The sequence below is a fragment of the Centroberyx gerrardi genome, chromosome 7, assembly GCF_048128805.1.
Source record: "Centroberyx gerrardi isolate f3 chromosome 7, fCenGer3.hap1.cur.20231027, whole genome shotgun sequence".
In the NCBI taxonomy this organism is placed as follows: Eukaryota; Metazoa; Chordata; class Actinopteri; order Beryciformes; family Berycidae; genus Centroberyx; species Centroberyx gerrardi.
In genome coordinates, this window is record NC_136003.1 from 18,634,873 (window position 1) to 18,654,087 (window position 19,215).

General features: G+C 42.5%; 2 protein-coding genes across 2 annotated transcripts; both read left to right on the forward strand.

Moving 5' to 3' along the window:
- Positions 1 to 6,308: 6,308 nt before the first annotated feature.
- Positions 6,309 to 10,450, forward strand: LOC139915523 (cytochrome P450 2K1-like). The gene is made up of 10 exons (XM_071904165.2): positions 6,309 to 6,515; positions 6,776 to 6,938; positions 7,021 to 7,170; positions 7,279 to 7,439; positions 7,939 to 8,118; positions 8,230 to 8,371; positions 8,497 to 8,681; positions 8,920 to 9,061; positions 9,242 to 9,511; positions 9,652 to 10,450. The coding sequence occupies exons 1-9, from the start codon at positions 6,309 to 6,311 to the stop codon at positions 9,427 to 9,429; spliced, it is 1,518 nt and encodes a 505-aa protein (XP_071760266.1). The 3' UTR covers positions 9,430 to 9,511; positions 9,652 to 10,450.
- Positions 10,451 to 12,854: 2,404 nt separating this feature from the next.
- LOC144539458 (cytochrome P450 2K1-like) lies at positions 12,855 to 18,969 on the forward strand. Its single transcript, XM_078284504.1, has 9 exons — positions 12,855 to 13,064; positions 13,467 to 13,629; positions 13,869 to 14,018; positions 14,119 to 14,279; positions 16,051 to 16,230; positions 16,328 to 16,469; positions 18,082 to 18,266; positions 18,399 to 18,540; positions 18,698 to 18,969. The coding sequence occupies exons 1-9, from the start codon at positions 12,855 to 12,857 to the stop codon at positions 18,883 to 18,885; spliced, it is 1,521 nt and encodes a 506-aa protein (XP_078140630.1). The 3' UTR covers positions 18,886 to 18,969.
- Positions 18,970 to 19,215: the final 246 nt, after the last annotated feature.

Below are 19,215 nucleotides of genomic sequence, written 5' to 3' on the forward strand. Positions count from 1 at the left end.
AGCATGGTCCGTTGGCGGGCTGCAGACCAGGGAGCCGTGGTGTTAGGGACGAAATCCCCTGGGACCCGCAGCGGCTGGCCGTAAACCAATTTCGGCAGATGAGGACTGGAGGTCCTCTTTAGGGGTGGTCCTGAGGCCCAGCATGACCCACGGGAGCCTGTCGACCCAGCTGCTGTCCTTGAGGCTGGCCCGAAGAGCGGCCTTCATGGCACACAACCCGTTGGCCTGGTATGCGGTGGTGCGGTGGAGCTTCACCCCCAGGCCCTCTGCGACTGCGTTCCAGAGCTTGGACGTAAATTGTGGGCCTTGGTCAGAGGAGAGGTCAGATGGGGTGCCGAACCGGGCGACCCAGGACCTGATGAACGCCCGGGCCACCTCGGTGGACGTCGTCGATGACAGCGGGACGGCTTCCGGCCATCGAGTGGTCCTGTCCACCATGGTGAGGAGGTAAGTGAAACCGTGGGAGGGGGGAAGGGGGCCCACCAGGTCCACGTTGACGGGGTCGAACCTCCTTTCGGGCACTGGGAACTGCGCCGGGGGGCTTTGGTGTGGCGGTGCACTTTAGAGCGCTAGCACTCCATGCAGGTGCCAGCCCAGTCTCTCACGTCTTTTTTGACAAACCTGACAAACTTCAGACAAACCTAGCCACCACCAGCTTTAGAGATGGCTTTTTGCCCGGGTGGGAGAGGCCATGGACGGCGTCGAACACACGCCGTCTCCACCCAGAGGGAACGATGGGCCGGGGCTGACCCATGGAGACGTCGCACAGGAGTGTGGTGCCGGCGTCGTCGAAAACCACGTCCTCCAGCTGCAGCCCTGTGACAGCCATCCTGTAAGCCTGCACGTCCGGGTCGGCGGCCTGATCAGCTGCCATGCGAGCGTAGTCAAGTCCCAAGTGAACGGCCCCCACAATGGCCCGGGAGAGGCAGTCGACTATGAGGTTGGCTTTGCCCGCGACATGCCGTATGTCCGTGGTGAACTCCGAAATGTAGGAAAGCTGCCGCTGTTGGCGGGCGGACCACAGTTCGGCCACCTTAGTCATGGCGAACGTCAGCGGTTTGTGGTCTACAAATGCCGGGAACTGGCGGCCCTCCAGCAAGAAACGGAAATGTCGAATGGCGAGGAAGAGGCCGAGGAGCTCCCGATCGAAGGTGCTGTACTTCCGTTCACTGGGGCGTAACTTGCGGCTGAAGAAAGCGAGCGGTTGCCAGGCACCGCCCACCCACTGCTCGTGCACCGTGCCGACGGCATAATCCGAAGCGTCCGTGGTGATGGCGATCGGGGCCGTAGGTGACAGGTGCGCCAGCATTGCGGCGTTAGCCAGAGCAGTCTTAGCGTCCGTAAACGCCCTGTCCCTCTCTGCGGACCAGTCCACCGCGTGTTTGGGGGCCTTGAGAGCATGAAAAAAGTTAAAAGTACACCATGCTGAGGAACTCCTGCAGGGACTTGATCGTGAGCGGGCGCGAGAAGTTTGTGACGGCGTCCACCTTCGACGGGAGGGGGACTGCCCCGTCTTTGGTGATGCGGTGACCAAGGAAGTCGATGGTGGTCAGCCCGAACTGGCACTTGGCTGGGTTGACAATCAGCCCGTGCTGGCTGAGCTGCTTGAAGAGAGTCCGAAGGTGGGACAGGTGTTCCGCTTTGGAGGTGCTGGCGAGGAGGATGTCGTCCAGATAGACGAAAAGGAAAGGCAGGTCCCGTAGCACCGAGTCCATGAGGCGCTGGAAGGTCTGTGCGTTGTTCTTAAGGCCGAATGGCATGCGCAGGAACTCGAACAGTCCGAATGGGGTGATCACCGCCGTTTTGGGGACGTCCAGCGGGTGGACGGGCACCTGGTGGTATCCACGAACGAGGTCCACTTTGGAAAAGATGACTTTCCCCGCCAGGTGGGCGGAAAAGTCCTGGATGTGCGGAACCGGGTAGCGGTCCGGCGTCGACACGTTGTTGAGAGGGCTCGGGGCAATGTGGAGGGGTGAAGCCCATGGGCTGTTGGAGCGGCGAATGATGCCGAGGCACTCCATAGTCTCGAACTCCGTCCTGGCGATGGCGAGTGTAGTGGAAATTATATTATACCATTCTGTTTCTCTATGCATGAAGCACTGTCTTATTTCTATGTTTTCTGCTCTCAGTACATTTCCACTGGCTTGAGACAATGGCTACTGTGTGAAGATGACCCTGGGAACGCTAGCCCGTTTATCTTTGTTTTGCACAGATGTACCCAAATCGTAGAATGTTTCAAGTATAAGAATGTGCTAGACTTCTCATGACTCAGCTGTTTCTACTACATGATTATAAGAAGGGTGGACAAAGCTCATTGCTTCGCTCTTTGTCTCACACACTTGCTGGGTGAGCATTGCGCCTTGCCTGCAGACAATAAAGATATCAGAAGGACAACTTCTCATCTCCAAGTCTCTTTATTACAGAAAACTCCCACCACAGCGAGCTTGGCCGCCGGGCCCGGGCGTAGACCGGGGGGCCGGTGGTGGCGATGTGGTGTTCCACCCCGCGCTTGGCGGTGGACGACGAGAAGGTGGGCTGCGTGAGGTCCGGGAACTCGGCGAGAAGACAGAGAAACTCGTCCGCAGCGGAGAGCATGCTAGACAGTCTGATGGAGTCTGCTCCGCTGAGTGTACATGCGCGTCTGAACTGAAGGTGACAGCGTCCATCAAGCGGCGGTGTTTGACATCCACCAGCAGTCCATAGGCGCATAGGAAATCCGCGTCGAGGAGGGAGACGGTCACTTTCGCCGTGACAAAGTCCCAGCCAAACCGCTGTCCGCCGAAACACAGCGCCACTTACCTCGTGCCGTAGGTGCGGATGGGGCTGCCGTTAGCGGCTTCCATGGGGGGGGCCGTGTCTGCCGGCCAGGATGTCCACTCCCGATGCGGGCAGGACACTCCTCTGTGCGCTCGTGTCGCACAGGAAACGTCCGAAGATGGTGTCCTGAATGAACAGCAGCCTGCCGACACTCAGGGCCACTACTGAGTGCCGGCCCGCTGAAGCTGATGCTGAAGCTGCATGCTGATCGGCACCGCTTGGCTTTGGGCCCAAACTTTGCGTGGTAAAAACACAGGCTGGGGTCCTGCCGCCGACGAGGAGCTGTTGCTACGGCGGCGACCGTTGTGCCTCCAGGCAGTGGTGAAAGAGCTGGGGCAGGAAGCAACGTGGCCGCGCAGTGTTGCTGACCAGCCAGGAAAAATTTATCAGCCTCATCGGCCAGAGCACGGCAGTCAGTGATGGCGGTGTTGGCCAGGAAAGCCCGTACCTGGGAAGGCAGCTGTCGCAGGAACAGGTGGACGAAGAGGAAATCGGGTTTGTGCCCACCCAGGAGATCCAGCATCCTGTCCATGAGCTCAGATGGCTTGCTGTCGCCGAGGCCTTGAAGAGAGAAGAGCCGGCTACCCCGCTCGGCGTCGGAAAGTTCAAAAGCTTTCAACAGATGGGCTTTGAGTGTCTCATATTTATCCTGCTGCAGGGGAGTTTTGAGGAGGCTCACCACTCGGGATGGAGTTGAACTCCTGAGGGCCGACACCACGTAAAAGTATTTTTTTTAATTATTAAACCTTTATTTAACCAGATGAGTCCCATCGAGATTACAAGATCTCTTTTTCGAGGGAGCCCTGGCCAAGATAGCAGCAATACAGAATTTCAAACAACATACAAGCAAACATTAAAAGCACATAAAACAAAACATACAGTAGCAATTCACTGATATTATGCCTAAAAGCTAAGGAAGCAATTACAAATTCCAATTGAATTTGCCTCCAAACCCTTCACTACATACACAATATCTTGTGGCGTCCGCGGTGATCTCCCGAAGCGCAAACTGCGCTTCCATCTGGGCGAACCAGGCTGAGGCCGACGATTCCCAGAACTCCGGCAGTTTGAGGGAAACTGCGTTAGTCCCCATGTTTGAGAAGAGCTGTCACTGGAAATGTCCAGCAGACAAACGTAGGGGTCACCAGTGTAGAAGTGGCAGGAATGTGGAGACGGACAACTTCTCTCGTTGACTACACCAACTCGTGTGTCATTTATTTGAAACCCACAGAGCCAGACAATTTACATCGCGCTGCCCAACAACACAACAACCCTACGTCGAGCTGACGTCACTCAGAAAACACAGACTTTCTTAAAGGGACCGTGTCTCCTTAACCCTGAGAAGCACACAATATAACTGCGTGTGTTAAACGTACCCAAACCACAGATTATGGTGAATAATGTCCATAGAGTCCGCCACAACAGTATAAAAATACATGCTCCACCGTTTCCTGTAGTCCGCAATGATCACATCTACCCGTAGCATGCTTATTCATTATGTTTAATGTATTGTTCAGACCGGTGTGACCAAACCTCATCCTTGATATGATGTCCTCCTCCTTTCTATTTCTATTGCTTCCTCTCATTTCTCCTACTTTCCTTTGAATGCTGTAGTAGTATTGGCCTAGAGCTGGAGCTCTTCATCGAGCTTTTATTTTGGTATTTCCGCTGACCGGCAGTGTGGAATTTGCATATTAGCTAAATATTTAGTTTCACCAAGCACCGTTTTAACATTTAGATTTGACATTTAGCATTTAGATTTAACATTTAACATTTAGATTTAAGATTTAAGATTTAAGATTTAAGATTTAGATTTAAGATTTAACATTTACATTTAAATTTAAGATTTAACTTTATTTTTAACATTTGACTTTTACATTTAACACTTAACATTTAGGTTTAACATTTAACATTTAGGTGTAACATTTAACATTTAGGTTTAACATTTAACATTTAGATTTAACATTTGGGTTTAACATTTAACATTTAGGTTTAACATTTAACATTTAGGTTTAACATTTAACATTTAGATTTAACATTTAACATTTAGGTTTAACATTTAACATTTAGGTGTAACATTTAGGTTTAACATTTAACATTTAGATTTAACATTTGGGTTTAACATTTAACATTTAGGTTTAACATTTAACATTTAGGTGTAACATTTAACATTTAGGTTTAACATTTAACATTTAGATTTAACATTTGGGTTTAACATTTAACATTTAGGTTTAACATTTAACATTTAGGTTTAACATTTAACATTTAGATTTAACATTTAACATTTGGGTTTAACATTTAACATTTAGATTTAGATTAAACATTTAGGTTTAACATTTAATAGACTATTTAGATTTAACATTGACATTATATTTAATATTTTTTTTTTTACAAAAAAAGTAAATATGACAAAGTTCACAAATATTGCTGTAAATCTGGTAAAAAATGACTTTAAAAAATTCACATCACTTTTTTAAACGTTGTTTGGAGCTAAATGTGGCGAAATCTTGCTGTTAATTTCAGCGTGGACCACTTTACAATCGGCGCCCCATATAAGCATTAAAACGAGAAGTTGAATCATTGGGCTTATCCTGGGAGGAAAAAAGTGGACTACAACAGCACTGCATTTTTCACAAATTTATCTTATTTTTGAGAGGCATAAAGATCATCAATAGTTTGACTTACGGCCCTGCTGTTTATTCCAGACTGTAAATAGAATGGACCATTAAGTCGGGAATCAATTTTATTACCAGTAGGTCTGCAAAACGGATAACTTTGGGCTTCAGGGTGGTATTCCAGAAAGCGGGTTTAGTGAAAACTCAGGTTTGTTAAACCTGAGATGAGGGAAACTCCGGGTTTTCAGCTCCAGAGTTACCATGGTAACTGACTCTGCGAACCTAACCTGCTCGCTGGCAGGTTTTCTTCAACCCTGAGTTTCTCTCTGTCTCCTCCCTCTTACAGAGCCAGACAAGCTGTTTCATTTCCTCATTCATTCAATCTGTATCAAAGCGCATTAATTAGCGGAGGTTTACTGTATGTCAGAATCAAAATCCTGGTTGGATATTAGTTTGTTACTCAAGGACTATCTAAAGTTACCGCTGTGTTTTGTCCCCATCAGATTAAAGCTGAACAAATATATTTAAAATGTAATGTAGGCTATAGCCTAATACACAGTCAGATTCCACCACTTTATCATCCATTAGGGAAATGTAGCCTAAATCTGGTAAAAAATGAATTAATGGACAACACTGAATAAAACTTGATTGTAGCACTGAATCCCCACCCTAGGTGCTTTGTCCCAGCTTGCCCGTGCAGACGTTTCCTCAAAGCAGTAAGCAACACTCATTGATTGACAGGCCTGGTGGGGGTTGCTGAACACAGTCTCTCCTGGAGCAACTGGTTGCTCTGCACATTAGTCAAACCCACTTTGATCACAGTTGTTAAGGGCTCGCGCTCGGGGGAATAGCTCAGTCCCTGGTGAGTCTGGGAACATGTCTCTACTGGAAGATAGTCTTCTCCAGTCCTCCAGTTCAGTCTTCCTGTTGGGGGCTGCTGTGTTCCTGCTGGTCCTCTACCTCTTCTCCTCCAACTTCAGCTCCCAGGAAAAAGGGAAGGAGCCTCCAGGACCCAAACCTCTTCCCCTACTTGGTAACCTGTTGCAGCTGGATCTCAAGAGACCCTACAATACTCTATGTGATGTGAGAAATGTCTAATCTATCTGAAATACTGTGATTCTACCCATTGCTTTGCTAGGAGACTGTAAATGTTTATTTATATAAGTAATCATATTTACTTGCATAAACAAACATGTTTTCAGTATGTTTGATATGTTGGAAATTAATAGAAATTATAATTAATATCAGCAAATTATTTTTTATTATAAGTACATTGTACCAGATTCCTTATCTATTCCTTATCTTCCTCTATGTCACACTTTCCCCTGCCTTCATCTCTTTAGCTGTCAAAGAAATACGGGTCAGTGTTCACAGTCTACTTGGGACACAAGAAGGTGGTGGTCCTGGCAGGATATAGGACGGTCAAGCAGGCTCTAGTCCACCATGCTGAAGAGTTTGGAGACAGAGAGGTCACTCCTGTATTCTATGATTTCAACCAAGGGCATGGTAAAGAATGTTTTGAGTAACTGACTTTTTATTTGAATTGTATTTGTCTTGTCAAATCAAGTCAACCACTTTTTGTGTCCAGGCATAATATTTTCCAATGGAGCGTCGTGGAAAGAAATGAGGCGTTTTGCCCTAAGTACCCTGAGAGACTTCGGGATGGGCAAAAAGATCAGTGAGGGGAAAATCATTGAGGAGTGTCGCTACCTGACGGAAGTATTTGAAAAACATGAAGGTAACATTATCGTCTCTACTGCAGTACAAAGCTTATACAACAGTAATTCAAACATTTGACCTAACTTTGACCTAACATTTGACATAATTCATGCTCTGTTTGTCACAGGTAGAGCCTTCAATACCACCCAGGCAGTCAATTATGCAGCTTGCAATATCATTTCAGCCATCATGTATGGAGAAAGATTTGAATACAATGACCCTGACTTCCAAGCCATGGTGGACAGAGACAATGAAACCATCCATCTCACAGGATCAGCTATCATCCAGGTACTGTAGAGTGATTTTACTTTGAGCGACTTCCCCAAATAGGCCATACGTTCTCTGAAAATATTTTTTTTACACCTCACAAGATGCCTGATATAACTGTGCATGTTATAGTCCATAATGTTCAGTCCTCCAGACATTATTCTAATTTAAATGATTGGCAATCGCAGCAAAGGACTGAAAAATAACATCATCTGTAGCTATAGCTACACTGAGTTTACAAAATTAGGACCACTTTCCTGTTATTGTGTTGTGCCTTCTTTTTCACAATTCATGTCTCACTTGTCTCGAGGCTTTAAAATCACTGTTTCCTCTCCTTCTCCTACATCTTTGTCATTATTAAAATGGATTTCATAAAAGAAATCAATGTGGGCTTACAGCTTTCACATTGATTCATCTGGTCAGTCTATCTAATGGAGAGAGCTGGTGGCTCTCATATTTTGAAACCTCGTCGTGTATGTTAATGTAATAATGAGCTTGTTTGCATTGTACCAAATTATAGGTGTACAATGCATTTCCTTGGCTGGGCCCTTGGCTGAAAACCTTGAGGAATTTGCTGAGGAATGTGGAAGACAACAAGGAGGAGACAAAAAGGTTGATAAAGGGTCTGAAAGAGACTCTCAACCCTCAGATGTGCAGATGCTTTATAGATTCATTCCTGACCCAGAAGCAGAGTCTGGAGGTGAGGTGTCCAACTGTAGTGAATTCTTCCTCATCCTCAGTGCTTCACCGTTCATACCGATCAACCAACCATAGCTAAAATACCTGTCATCTGTGTCTCGGTACATACTAGGAGTCTGGAATCATGGACTCACACTACCATGATGATAACCTGGTCAACAGTGTGCTCAACCTGTTTGCGGCTGGGACTGATACCACAGGAAATACACTTAGATGGGGTCTACTGCTCATGGCCAAGTACCCGCATGTTCAAGGTTCCAAAACACATCAGACCTGATGACGCATACAGTCTGACAACTGCTCTTCTGTTCTGTTTAAGAGTGCTTACGTGGCGTTACATTTTCATCAGAGATTTATTCCCCATGTCACGTGTCTCCAGACCAGGTCCAGGAGGAGCTGAGCAGGGTGACAGGGAGTCGTCAGGTCCGGGTGGAGGACAGGAAGAGCCTGCCCTACACTGATGCCGTCATCCATGAGATTCAGAGACTGGCCAACATCGTCCCCCTTAATGTTCCTCACATCACCAGCCGAGACGTCACCTTCCAGGGCTACTTCATCAGGAAGGTCAGTTGTTTAAATACAGATTCACACAAATTAGTTTTCATAACAAAAAAATCCAAGGCTACTCTCTCATTGAAAAGTTAAAAAGCCTTTATTCTCATGGCTAAAGCATCTTGCAGAGGTTAAAAAACCCATTGAGGCATGGTTGCCTTTATCAGGGCATGTTCCTCTGAAAACTTGAAACGATACTCATTCTTTTGAGACTTTATGTCATAGAGCTGTTGTCTTATTTTGCGTACAGGGGACTACTGTGTTTCCTCTACTTACTTCTGTCCTGCGTGATGAGAGTGAATGGGAGAGCCCACACACTTTCAACCCTTCCCACTTCCTGGATAAGGATGGTAAATTTGTCAAGAGAGATGCCTTCATGCCCTTTTCTGCAGGTATAACAACTTTGCCAATGTTTATTTTGTGAGGTTTTTATTCTTTAGGGATCATAGATATTTCACTGCTATACACCCAGATATATCTAGTACAGTATTTTTGTCAAACGTCTTACAATTCTAACCTTTTATTTAATTTAACTTCAATTCTAATTCTGTTGCAACTCTTTGTTCTTTCAGGTCGTAGGGTTTGTCTCGGAGAGAGTCTGGCCAGGATGGAGATCTTCCTCTTCTTCACCTCTCTCCTCCAGCACTTTCGTTTCACTCCTCCACCTGGAGTTACAGAGGATGAACTGGATCTGACACCAGCTGTTGGCTTCACCCTGAGCCCTTCACCTCATCAGCTGTGTGCTGTCAGTCGTCAGTGAGGAAAAGCTCTGGAGCTTTTGATTGTTTTGGTGTCTGTTTACCACGGTGCCTTCACCACAGTGCCAATGTCATCAAATTCAGGTGAGTCAGTCAGGGAGGAGACACTTCACGCCTCTCAGAGTCTTCTACTCACCCTCATATAGGGCAGAGGCTTCATTACCTGCACATCCACCAATGGGATTTACATGCTGAGATGTCCTTGTGGTCTATATCCTATGTAGCCAAAACCAGCAGATGCCTGAAGATCAGGATGAAGGAACACCACAGCAGCATACAGACAGGAGACAAGTTAAGTCATCTTGTAGTTTATTTCAAATCAGACAAGACAGCCAGTCGGTTTCCTTGGATACATACAGTAGGTATTGGAAACAGAGTGTATCATGTACAGGATTGAGGATGCTGCCGGAATCCTGCTAAAAGAGAAACGCTGTGGATATTCAAATTGGAAAAAAAATCTCTTTCCAAAACCATTTTTGGCGTAAATATTTTATATGTATCTGAGGACATCCAAATTCTGGTGAATAATGAAGAGATCATGATGCTGATTAATTTTGGTGTGTTTTCCTCTTTCTATCCCAATGAATGATGTGCTCTGGTACTGATATGTTTTGGGATTGATACGTGTGACATATGAACCCACAATATTTTTCTGGCTTAATGAGTATTGTGGATGAAATCTTATTTCTGGTACAATGAGTTGTATTTCTTTCTATTTCATTTGATGTTGGTGTATATATTATTGATTGATCTATATTATTGATTATATTTCTTGAATTTTCTAATGCTGATGTACTTTGGGATTGTGTGTTGTACTTTGTAAACTGTTTTTACTTTCTTTAAACTGTGTACTTTCTATGCCAGGAAGTGATGTCATTGATTGACTAAAATTGACACACCTGTTTCTTCCTATAGCAGATACTCGATGAAGACCTAGTGTCAAAATGTTAACTGGTTGAATAAATATGAAAGAGCAGTATGCAGTCTTCCTTGTAAGCTACTGAACTCTAGCACCTTCTTAAGTTGGGATGTGTGTGTATCTCATCTTGTTCACACTGAAGTATAAAACACCAAAGATGAAAATGAACATTTACTTTAGTTATTTTGGTTACATGTTTTAGGCTATATTGTACTTGTCATATATTCAACATGTCATTGCTAGCAATTCCTGATTAAACATTTTTTCCAGATCTGCTGCATAATGTTACACATTTCCCCCCTCCCTTTACTCATTTACTGTCAAAACAATCTGAGTAACTCCTTTATCAGGTATAGTGTGATACAGCACAATAAAGATGAGTTCGCTCATCAGCAAAGACCACTGCTTCAAATATGCCTGAATCTTATCTTCCTAACTAGTCAGCCAAGTGGCTAGCTGACTCCCAGCATGTTATTTGATGTGATCAGTCAGTAGTGCTGTTGTAGATTTGTCATCAGGACATATTCCTAATAGTTAAACTCTGCTGTCTGCAGTATCACAACGGTCATTACATTAACTGTCCACCAGGTGTTTCCTGTTTACTGATCACTATACAGTATATGCTCATAACAACGATTATAACAGGGATTGGTAATATTTTAAAAGTGTAATGATTGCACTTTTCAAATTAATTTCATTCATTGCTCAAAAGTTTATAGTCTAATCCTAACAATGACAATCGGTTCCCTGCTGGCCTGAGCACATCTGAAAGAGGTGTCCGGCAAATGGGACTGGTGGAATGTGTTTTTTTTTTTTTTATCCCGGTCCTCACTATTTCCTCTATCATATTTGTGTGACCAACTACTGCACTCAAATCAGTTGTTGCAGGTCAAGGAGTAGTTCACATACTTACTGACTCTGCCAGATGTGAAATCATCATAAGAATAATATGTTAAGGCAGTAAGCTTTTTCTGCATTACCTACCTGTTCAATCCAAATGATTTCTGATTTACTGATTATAATTCTAATGCCTATATAGCCCATGGTCAATTCTGAGCTATAGTCTGTTACAATGTTACTCATTGTTTTGAGACCTTCCATAATGTACTTGTTCTTAGTTGTTGGCTAACTCAACTCCCACACATTACTCCTGCCGTGCTCCTGGAAAATGGTGGTCATCTAATCTAGATCTAATTTGCCCTCTTGCCCTTTTCTGTGGATATAAACGTTTTGTCAGTGTTTGTGTTGTGAATTTAATTACACTCCTTTTCTAATCCTCTCGCACTCTTTAATCTCTCAGTTCGCAGGATGTGTCCGGGGGAGAGTCTGGCCAGGATGGAGCTCATCGTCTTCTTCACCTTCCTCCTCCAGCTCTTTCATTTCACTCCTTAGCTGGTGTAATAGGATCAACTTGACCTGACACTGGATCTGTAGGCTTCATCCTAAACCCTCCACCACATCCATTGTGCTGTCAGATGTCTCTGAGGAGAATGACTTGAACCTATAATCATTTCCTTTCGCAATGAGTCTGCAATACATATTCTAAAGCCATGGCCCAAATATAAATTTATTTGTGAATGTTTAATTCTCTAAGCTTCAAGAGGATCTTTGTATTGGTGAGAATGTACTTTGTGAAGTTAATGATTCTAAAATTTATGCTCAAACGCGGCATGCTTTATCTGTTGGGGCTTCTGACGGGCCTGTAAAATGATCCTCGTCACACTGATGGTTAAGGGATTATCAGGAACCTGCTTGACATGTTCCCATTCCTTTAGCCAGTAATTATATACTTTGTTCTAATTACCACATTATGTGCCTTTATGTATATTCACCATTTAGAAAAAAAGCATTGAAATGCTTTCCAGATTGTATGCTGAAATCTATCGGAATTAATCAACAGGTGTGTCGAATGAAGCAAAAATAATTTCATACTTGACAAAGGATTTCATCAACACAGCATACTCATATTTCAAACCAGGTTTCACCCAATCAGATTCCAGAAAGAGGTAGAAGTGAGAAGGGTTTTTGGTGTACAAGAGAATAATTTTTACAAGCATTTCCATGATAGGTGTACATTGAAGAAAGTAAGAGATGGGCAGAGGAGGGTGAATGACTGTGCAGTAGTCAACAGCAGAGATTTGCAAGGGATTTATGGCCTAAGAGACAGGTAGCTCATGTTAACCTGCAACATACTGTATCTACGTGTGTTTGTTTGGATACAGGAATTCAGGATACTATAATGGAAAGAAAGTGTTAGTGTCTGCTCTTAACATGTTCTTTCAATAGGATGGGTCTGCTGGCCAAGCATGCCGGGTTAAAGCCTGTCTAAGCAAGGCCTTGTACTCAAACATTCTTCTTTGCCCCTCCTTTGAGACGTATTTTTGTCCCAACCCTCCACCCCTCCCAACCCTACAGGAATACGTCACGGTGATGCTACTGCGAGCACAAACAACATTGTTCCTTGACCGATAAAGCTCAGTCAGAGGAGTATACAGTATGTCAAGAACAATGTCTCTTGTCGAAGATTTAGGTTTCTTCCTGTCCCTTAGTCCCACCACCCTGTTGGGGGCTGCTGTGTTCCTGCTGGTCCTCTACCTCTTCTCCTCCAACTTCAGCTCCCAGGAAAAGGGGAAGGAGCCTCCAGGACCCAAACCTCTTCCCCTGCTTGGTAACCTGTTGCAGCTGGATCTCAAGAGGCCCCACCACACCCTGTGTGAGGTGAGTTTAACACGAGAAAGGCCAAGCAATCGTCAGTTTAGGCCTGTTTTGAATTTTAGAACTGAATTATCTCAGCTTTCAAAAAATCCCTCCATGATTTTAACTGGACCAGTTTTCCATTGGCCTTTCTAGTGTTAAATGATGGCTTGGTTGACTGTGTTTGGGTTAAATGAGTCACCATGTTGCAATTTATTAGAATGTCAAAGGATGTGACAGACCTTGGTTTATGAAAGATTGCATTTAGAATTTTTACCGATAAGTACACAGTAGTATGTAAAGGTTTAGATATATGAAAAAAGAATGTTTATGGTCAATATAATATAATTTTTTTTTTTTGTAATAATGAGTGTCCTGGGTTTATTTCTGAGATACAGTATTTGACTGCATGATTGATTTTTCCAGCTTTCTAAGAAATATGGATCTGTATTTACGGTGTACTTTGGACCCAATAAAGTGGTGGTCCTGGCAGGATACAAGGCAGTCAAGCAGGCTCTGGTCAACCATGCAGAGGAGTTTGGGGATAGAGGCATCACCCCTCTTTCTCGTGAAATCAATCAAGGACATGGTATGGACTTCCCTTACAAAACCTTTAGCAGCACAGTCTGATAAAGAGGTATAATAAAGAAATAATAGCAATGAACAACTATACCAAAAGCAACAACACCAACAAGTTCTGTTTGTTTCACCTGTTTCAAATCATTCTGGATTTGTTTTTTTATTTTTTTATTTTTTTATCATTTGTTGCAGTGTTCTATCTTTTCATTTCTAGCTTGTTTTATCTGTGATAATTTCTGATTTCTGCAGGAATTCTGTTTGCCAATGGAGATTCCTGGAAAGAGATGAGGCGTTTTGCCCTGACTAACCTGAGAGACTTTGGGATGGGCAAGAGAGCAGCTGAGGAGAAAATCGTAGAGGAATGCCACCATCTGATGAAAGTGTTTGCAGAGCATGAAGGTATGGAGTAACATATCTCAATGTAACATGCTCTTTTGTATTGTTTGTCTTGTATTCCAGTCTTTACACTTTCATTGTTTCCCACTGCTGTTTTTAACAGGGAATGCATTTGACACAACATGTCCAGTGAATTACGCTACATCCAATATTATCTCATCCATTGTGTATGGTAGCAGATTTGAATACACTGACCCCCGATTCAGATGCATGGTGAATAGGGCCAATGAGACCATACGCATTTCAGGTTCTGCACCAATCCGGGTAAGCATAATCTTTGTTTATTGACTTGATGTTGTTTTAAAAGTTGATTAACTGGAAATCAACTTAATTCCTACACAGGCATTTCATTATCGGGTGGATTTTAGAAAATGAAAAACTGCTATGATTGGGGAGCAGAGACTTTGTACTGACATCATCATCATCATCAACATCAACATCATATCTATTCTAAAAACAGTTGCAATCTTTTAAATCACTCAAGGTATTTCCTTACAGTAGGCCTATGCTGACTGATTATGCCTATTACCACCTTTCATTCAAAGGGATAAGAAACAGACCTAAAACATACTGTACATTTATTTGACAGCAGCTGTGCCTGCCAGGGAGAGATTTCACAGGGAATCTTGCTACCTGAGGCCGTCAGTGAGATGGAGATATTACCTTGTGAATTTCATTCTTTTCGTAACATGAAATCCTGAAACAACTTGTTTGATTTCATCCACAAAATGCATAAACAACACTTAATTTTGTGCATGAAATTGGCTTTTGATTTCGTGGATGAAAATGAAAACACCATTTAAATTTTGTGGATGAAATCATCTTATATCTAAATGAAACTTGTTTGTGTAGATGTATTCATTTGTATTTAAATTACGACAAAGTTTATTTTGTGGCACGAAATGCATTTTGTGAAACACATGGCAAGGGACAAAGACGCAATGGACAAATTCATCAAGGTGCCACATGTTTACACCGGCCTAAGTGCAGATTTCAACCAGTAGATGTTGTTGGGAGTCTGGATCTTTTAATCCTGACTAGTTAATCTTTTGAATTATGCTTGGTTGATTAACTTGAGTAGGCCTAAAGACAGGTGTAAAAACACGCTTTTTGTATTTTCTGTTTTCTATTTCAAAACCTATTTTTTACATAATAATTAATCGATTAATTGGTCATTAAGGTGACTGACAATTGATTAAGGAAATTGATTAAAATTAGCATCCCTAGTTGTAATTTAACTTCCTTGTTAAATTCTGCCTCCAATTTGTAGATATCAAACTATGACAGCTGGAAAGTCTAAGGAGTTCACAAAGAAGGCAATGATTTACAAATGTGTACAGCCAAATCTTTCCATGATTCTGTAGTCCCTCTTTTGGGTTGTACCTTAATCTCTGCTGGCAGCTACAAAAGATGTGTGTTTTTACCAAAAGGGCACACCCAGCTAAAGTAAACAGGCAGGTTTCTTATTTGTCAGCACACTGGTAACTGGTAGTAGATGGTACATAGGTGCTGCAGAAAGCTTGGTACACTCTGGAAGTGTTTGTCACAGTCAGAATTCTGAGAAAATGTTTTATATTTTATATTTAATCTCAGAATTCTGACTTGATTCTCAGAATACTGAGATTAAGAACTCAAATACATTTTTCACATGTGGCCCTAATCCTCTTCCGTATACCAGCGATGTGGTAAATGTAGAAATAAATTCCTGCATATATTGGTTTATATACACATGCTAATAGCCTAATCTACAAAGTAAATACAATGCTGTAAAACTTCATCTTTGGCATGAAAGTTGGCCAAAGCACCTGAGTAAGCAAAATGCCAAAAGAACTAAGCAGTGGAATGATAAACAACAACAAAGTCTAAGGTACTTAAAAAACATGAAAGATTTTGTCAATAATCATGAATTTACTGCACGGAATTCTTGGAATCTTTCAATGAAATTAAATTCTAAAGCTTATCTACATTTTGGGTTGGTGTTTGGTTTACATTCTCACTAATTGTAATCTCTGTTACCTGTACTCTTGTGTGGCAGTTGTACAACACATTTCCCTGGCTGGCCAATTGGATAAAGAGCCGGGAGCTGATATTAAAAAATGTTGAAAATAATATTTTGGATGTCAGAGACTTAGTCAAGCATCTGAAAGAGACTCTGAACCCTCAGATGTGCAGGGGATTTGTAGACTCTTTTCTGATCCGTAAGCAGAAAGAGGAGGTACGAGAAACACCTTTGATGTCTTTCATAGAAAAAATATGTACAGCAATGCTGCATACATGTCTAGTTTACAATATGTGGCTGTGTTTCCTCTCAGGACTCCTGTGTCATGGACTCTCACTACCATGAGAAGAACCTCATAGTCACAGTGTCCAACCTGTTTGCTGCTGGTACAGATACCACAGGCACTACATTGAGATGGGGTTTGCTGTTCATGGCCAAATATCCACGGGTACAGGGTAAGAACAGCGCTGAGGCATGCACATGTTATGGACCCACATACTCGTCAGAATTGTATCGTAATAAAGAGAAAAATTTTACGTCCCTTAATAAATCAATAAGGAATGCGGTTTGCTCTGTTTCTTATTCTTTGGTGATTAAGGTGAGGAAAACACAGTTATGAATCAATTGTGGACTAAGATTTCTCCAGCAAGAGCGACATAATAGATCCACAGCCATAAAGCCAGAAAACATACAGAACATATAGAAAACATGAACCTGTGAATGAACTGGGCTGTTCTAAAGAGAATGAATTTGGCATCTTTTTCCATTTCATATTTTACAACTTCAAAGCAAAAAGTTGTAGCCGCACTCCCATAGCTCCGATGCAGAATTCTTTATTGTATAAAAACTCCCATATACCCTAACGAAGACAGGTTTCTGTCGAAACGTTGGTTTTTATACAATAAAGAATTCTGCATCGGAGCTGTGGGAGTGCGGCTACAACTTTTTACTTTGAATTTCTGTTCCTGTGAGCCAGCACCCCTCTAATACTGTGTGTTTCAACCAACTTTTCAAGATATTTTACAACTTAACATGTTGAAGTATTAGTTCTTGGGCAGAAATGACCCAGGGCGATTGTCTGGGTTAAGGCTACATTTTCTGAAAAATGAAAATCATTTGAGAATAAAAAGTACAATAATCCAATTATCTGTGTGTCTAATCTGGGTCCACAAATGAATAGCAAATGAATAGGTTGATAGATGATTTACACATAGGATGCAGAGTGAATACAATTAAATACCTGGCAGGATAGAAAACTAGCAGTACTCTGGTTCCTGAGGACCAGCATTGAGAACCACTAACCTAGACAATAGGAATAACACGATTTCTTACATTTACATGTACTTACATTGTCTTACTCCATTTTAAGGCAAGCTATAATCATAAGACCATATGAAATTCTTTAGTACCCCCACCCACCTCACCCTTATGATATCAGTGTCCCTCATTTTCCTTTTGTAAGGTTACATTAACATGCTCTCTAAATGTACTTTGGTTGGTTGCAATCATACTGTATGTTGCGGTTGCATCTCCTGTTTCAGAGTGATGCCACTGAAGGCAGTCAGATAATTCAATAGCATTAACATGAGTTAAAAAAGAGAAATTATTCCAATGCTGCAGACAGAGAGTTCTACAATGCCAGTAAGACCACAGCTAACTTCACAAGCTATCAAGATCTCACAGGGTCTTTACTAGTGAAAGAAGATTTGTGAAATCCAGATTGTTGACAAGATCAGAGCAAAGGCTCTGTGCATCTGATTCAGTTATACTCTTTGATTTTATTGATTCAAAATAGTGTTACAGATACGATAGCCCAATGTCACAGCAGTACTAGTGTAGAGACCACATAACGAAAAGAGTAGGTGCTTTCTATTTTAGAAGCTGTAAGAACAATTATGAAAACAGAGAATTGGTTGTTAATCAGATTTGTTCCAACAATATTTTTAAAAAGGAGAACCAGATGCAATCTAAAGAGAAGCCTAAAGAGATTAAGAATGTCATTTTTTTTTTAAGGGTGCGTAGCAGACGTAGGCAAATTTAGTTTTATTTCCTACTTTGCTTGTCCAGACCAGGTCCAGGAGGAGCTGAGCAGGGTGATAGGAAGTCGTCCGGTCCGGGTGGAGGACAGGAAGAACCTGCCCTACACTGATGCCGTCATCCATGAGACTCAGAGACTGGCCAACATCGTCCCCATTTCTATTCCTCACGTCACCAGCCGAGACGTCACCTTCCAGGGCTACTTCATCAGGAAGGTCAGATACATGAAATACATTAAGTGCTGAATAATGTATTCAGCAGAACTGATCATGTTAAAATGAACATCATCAAATATGTGATTGTATTTCCTTTTTGATCATTTAAAATATTCTGTCCTGTCATGACAGGGGACAATTGTGTATCCTTTGCTGATGTCTGTCCTTCATGATGAAAGTGAATGGGAGAGCCCCCACACATTCAACCCGGGACATTTCTTAAATGAGCATGGAAAATTTGTGACAAAAGATGCATTCATGCCCTTCTCTGCAGGTACGATATATAATTTCTGTAAAGAGTGAAATCTTTCTTTGCATTTGACATGAAAATTTGTACAATTCATGTATTTTTTATATTTCTAAATCCACACATTTCTAATAGTTATGGCACCTTCTGAATTCTGTGTCTGAATTTGTCTTGTGTCTTACAGGTCGCAGGGTTTGTCTCGGAGAGAGTCTGGCCAGGATGGAGCTCTTCCTCTTCTTCACCTCTCTCCTCCAGCACTTTCGTTTCACTCCTCCACCCGGAGTTACAGAGGATGAACTGGATCTGACACCAGCTGTGGGCTTCACCCTCAACCCTTCACCTCATCAGCTGTGTGCTGTCAGCCAGTTCTAAGTAAAGGGACTTGAACCAACATTCATTATTCATCACCAAAGAAATGCAAAAGAAGTAATTTACCTATGACCCAGATGAATGGAAATATCCAATGTTACCTATAAATGCAGAGTTTTGCAATAGGAAATATCATTTCTTGTTTTGTTAGCTTTCCATGTTGGACAATTGGACAGTAAACTCTTACCCTTGCATGCTACTATAATTCATGCAAAAATGGAGAAAGAAAACAACACTAAATACATTATAAGAGCTAAATCTTGATAATGCTTTGCACATGCATCCAAGTAGCTCAATATACATTCCTTTTTTAGGGATGACATTAAGATTCCA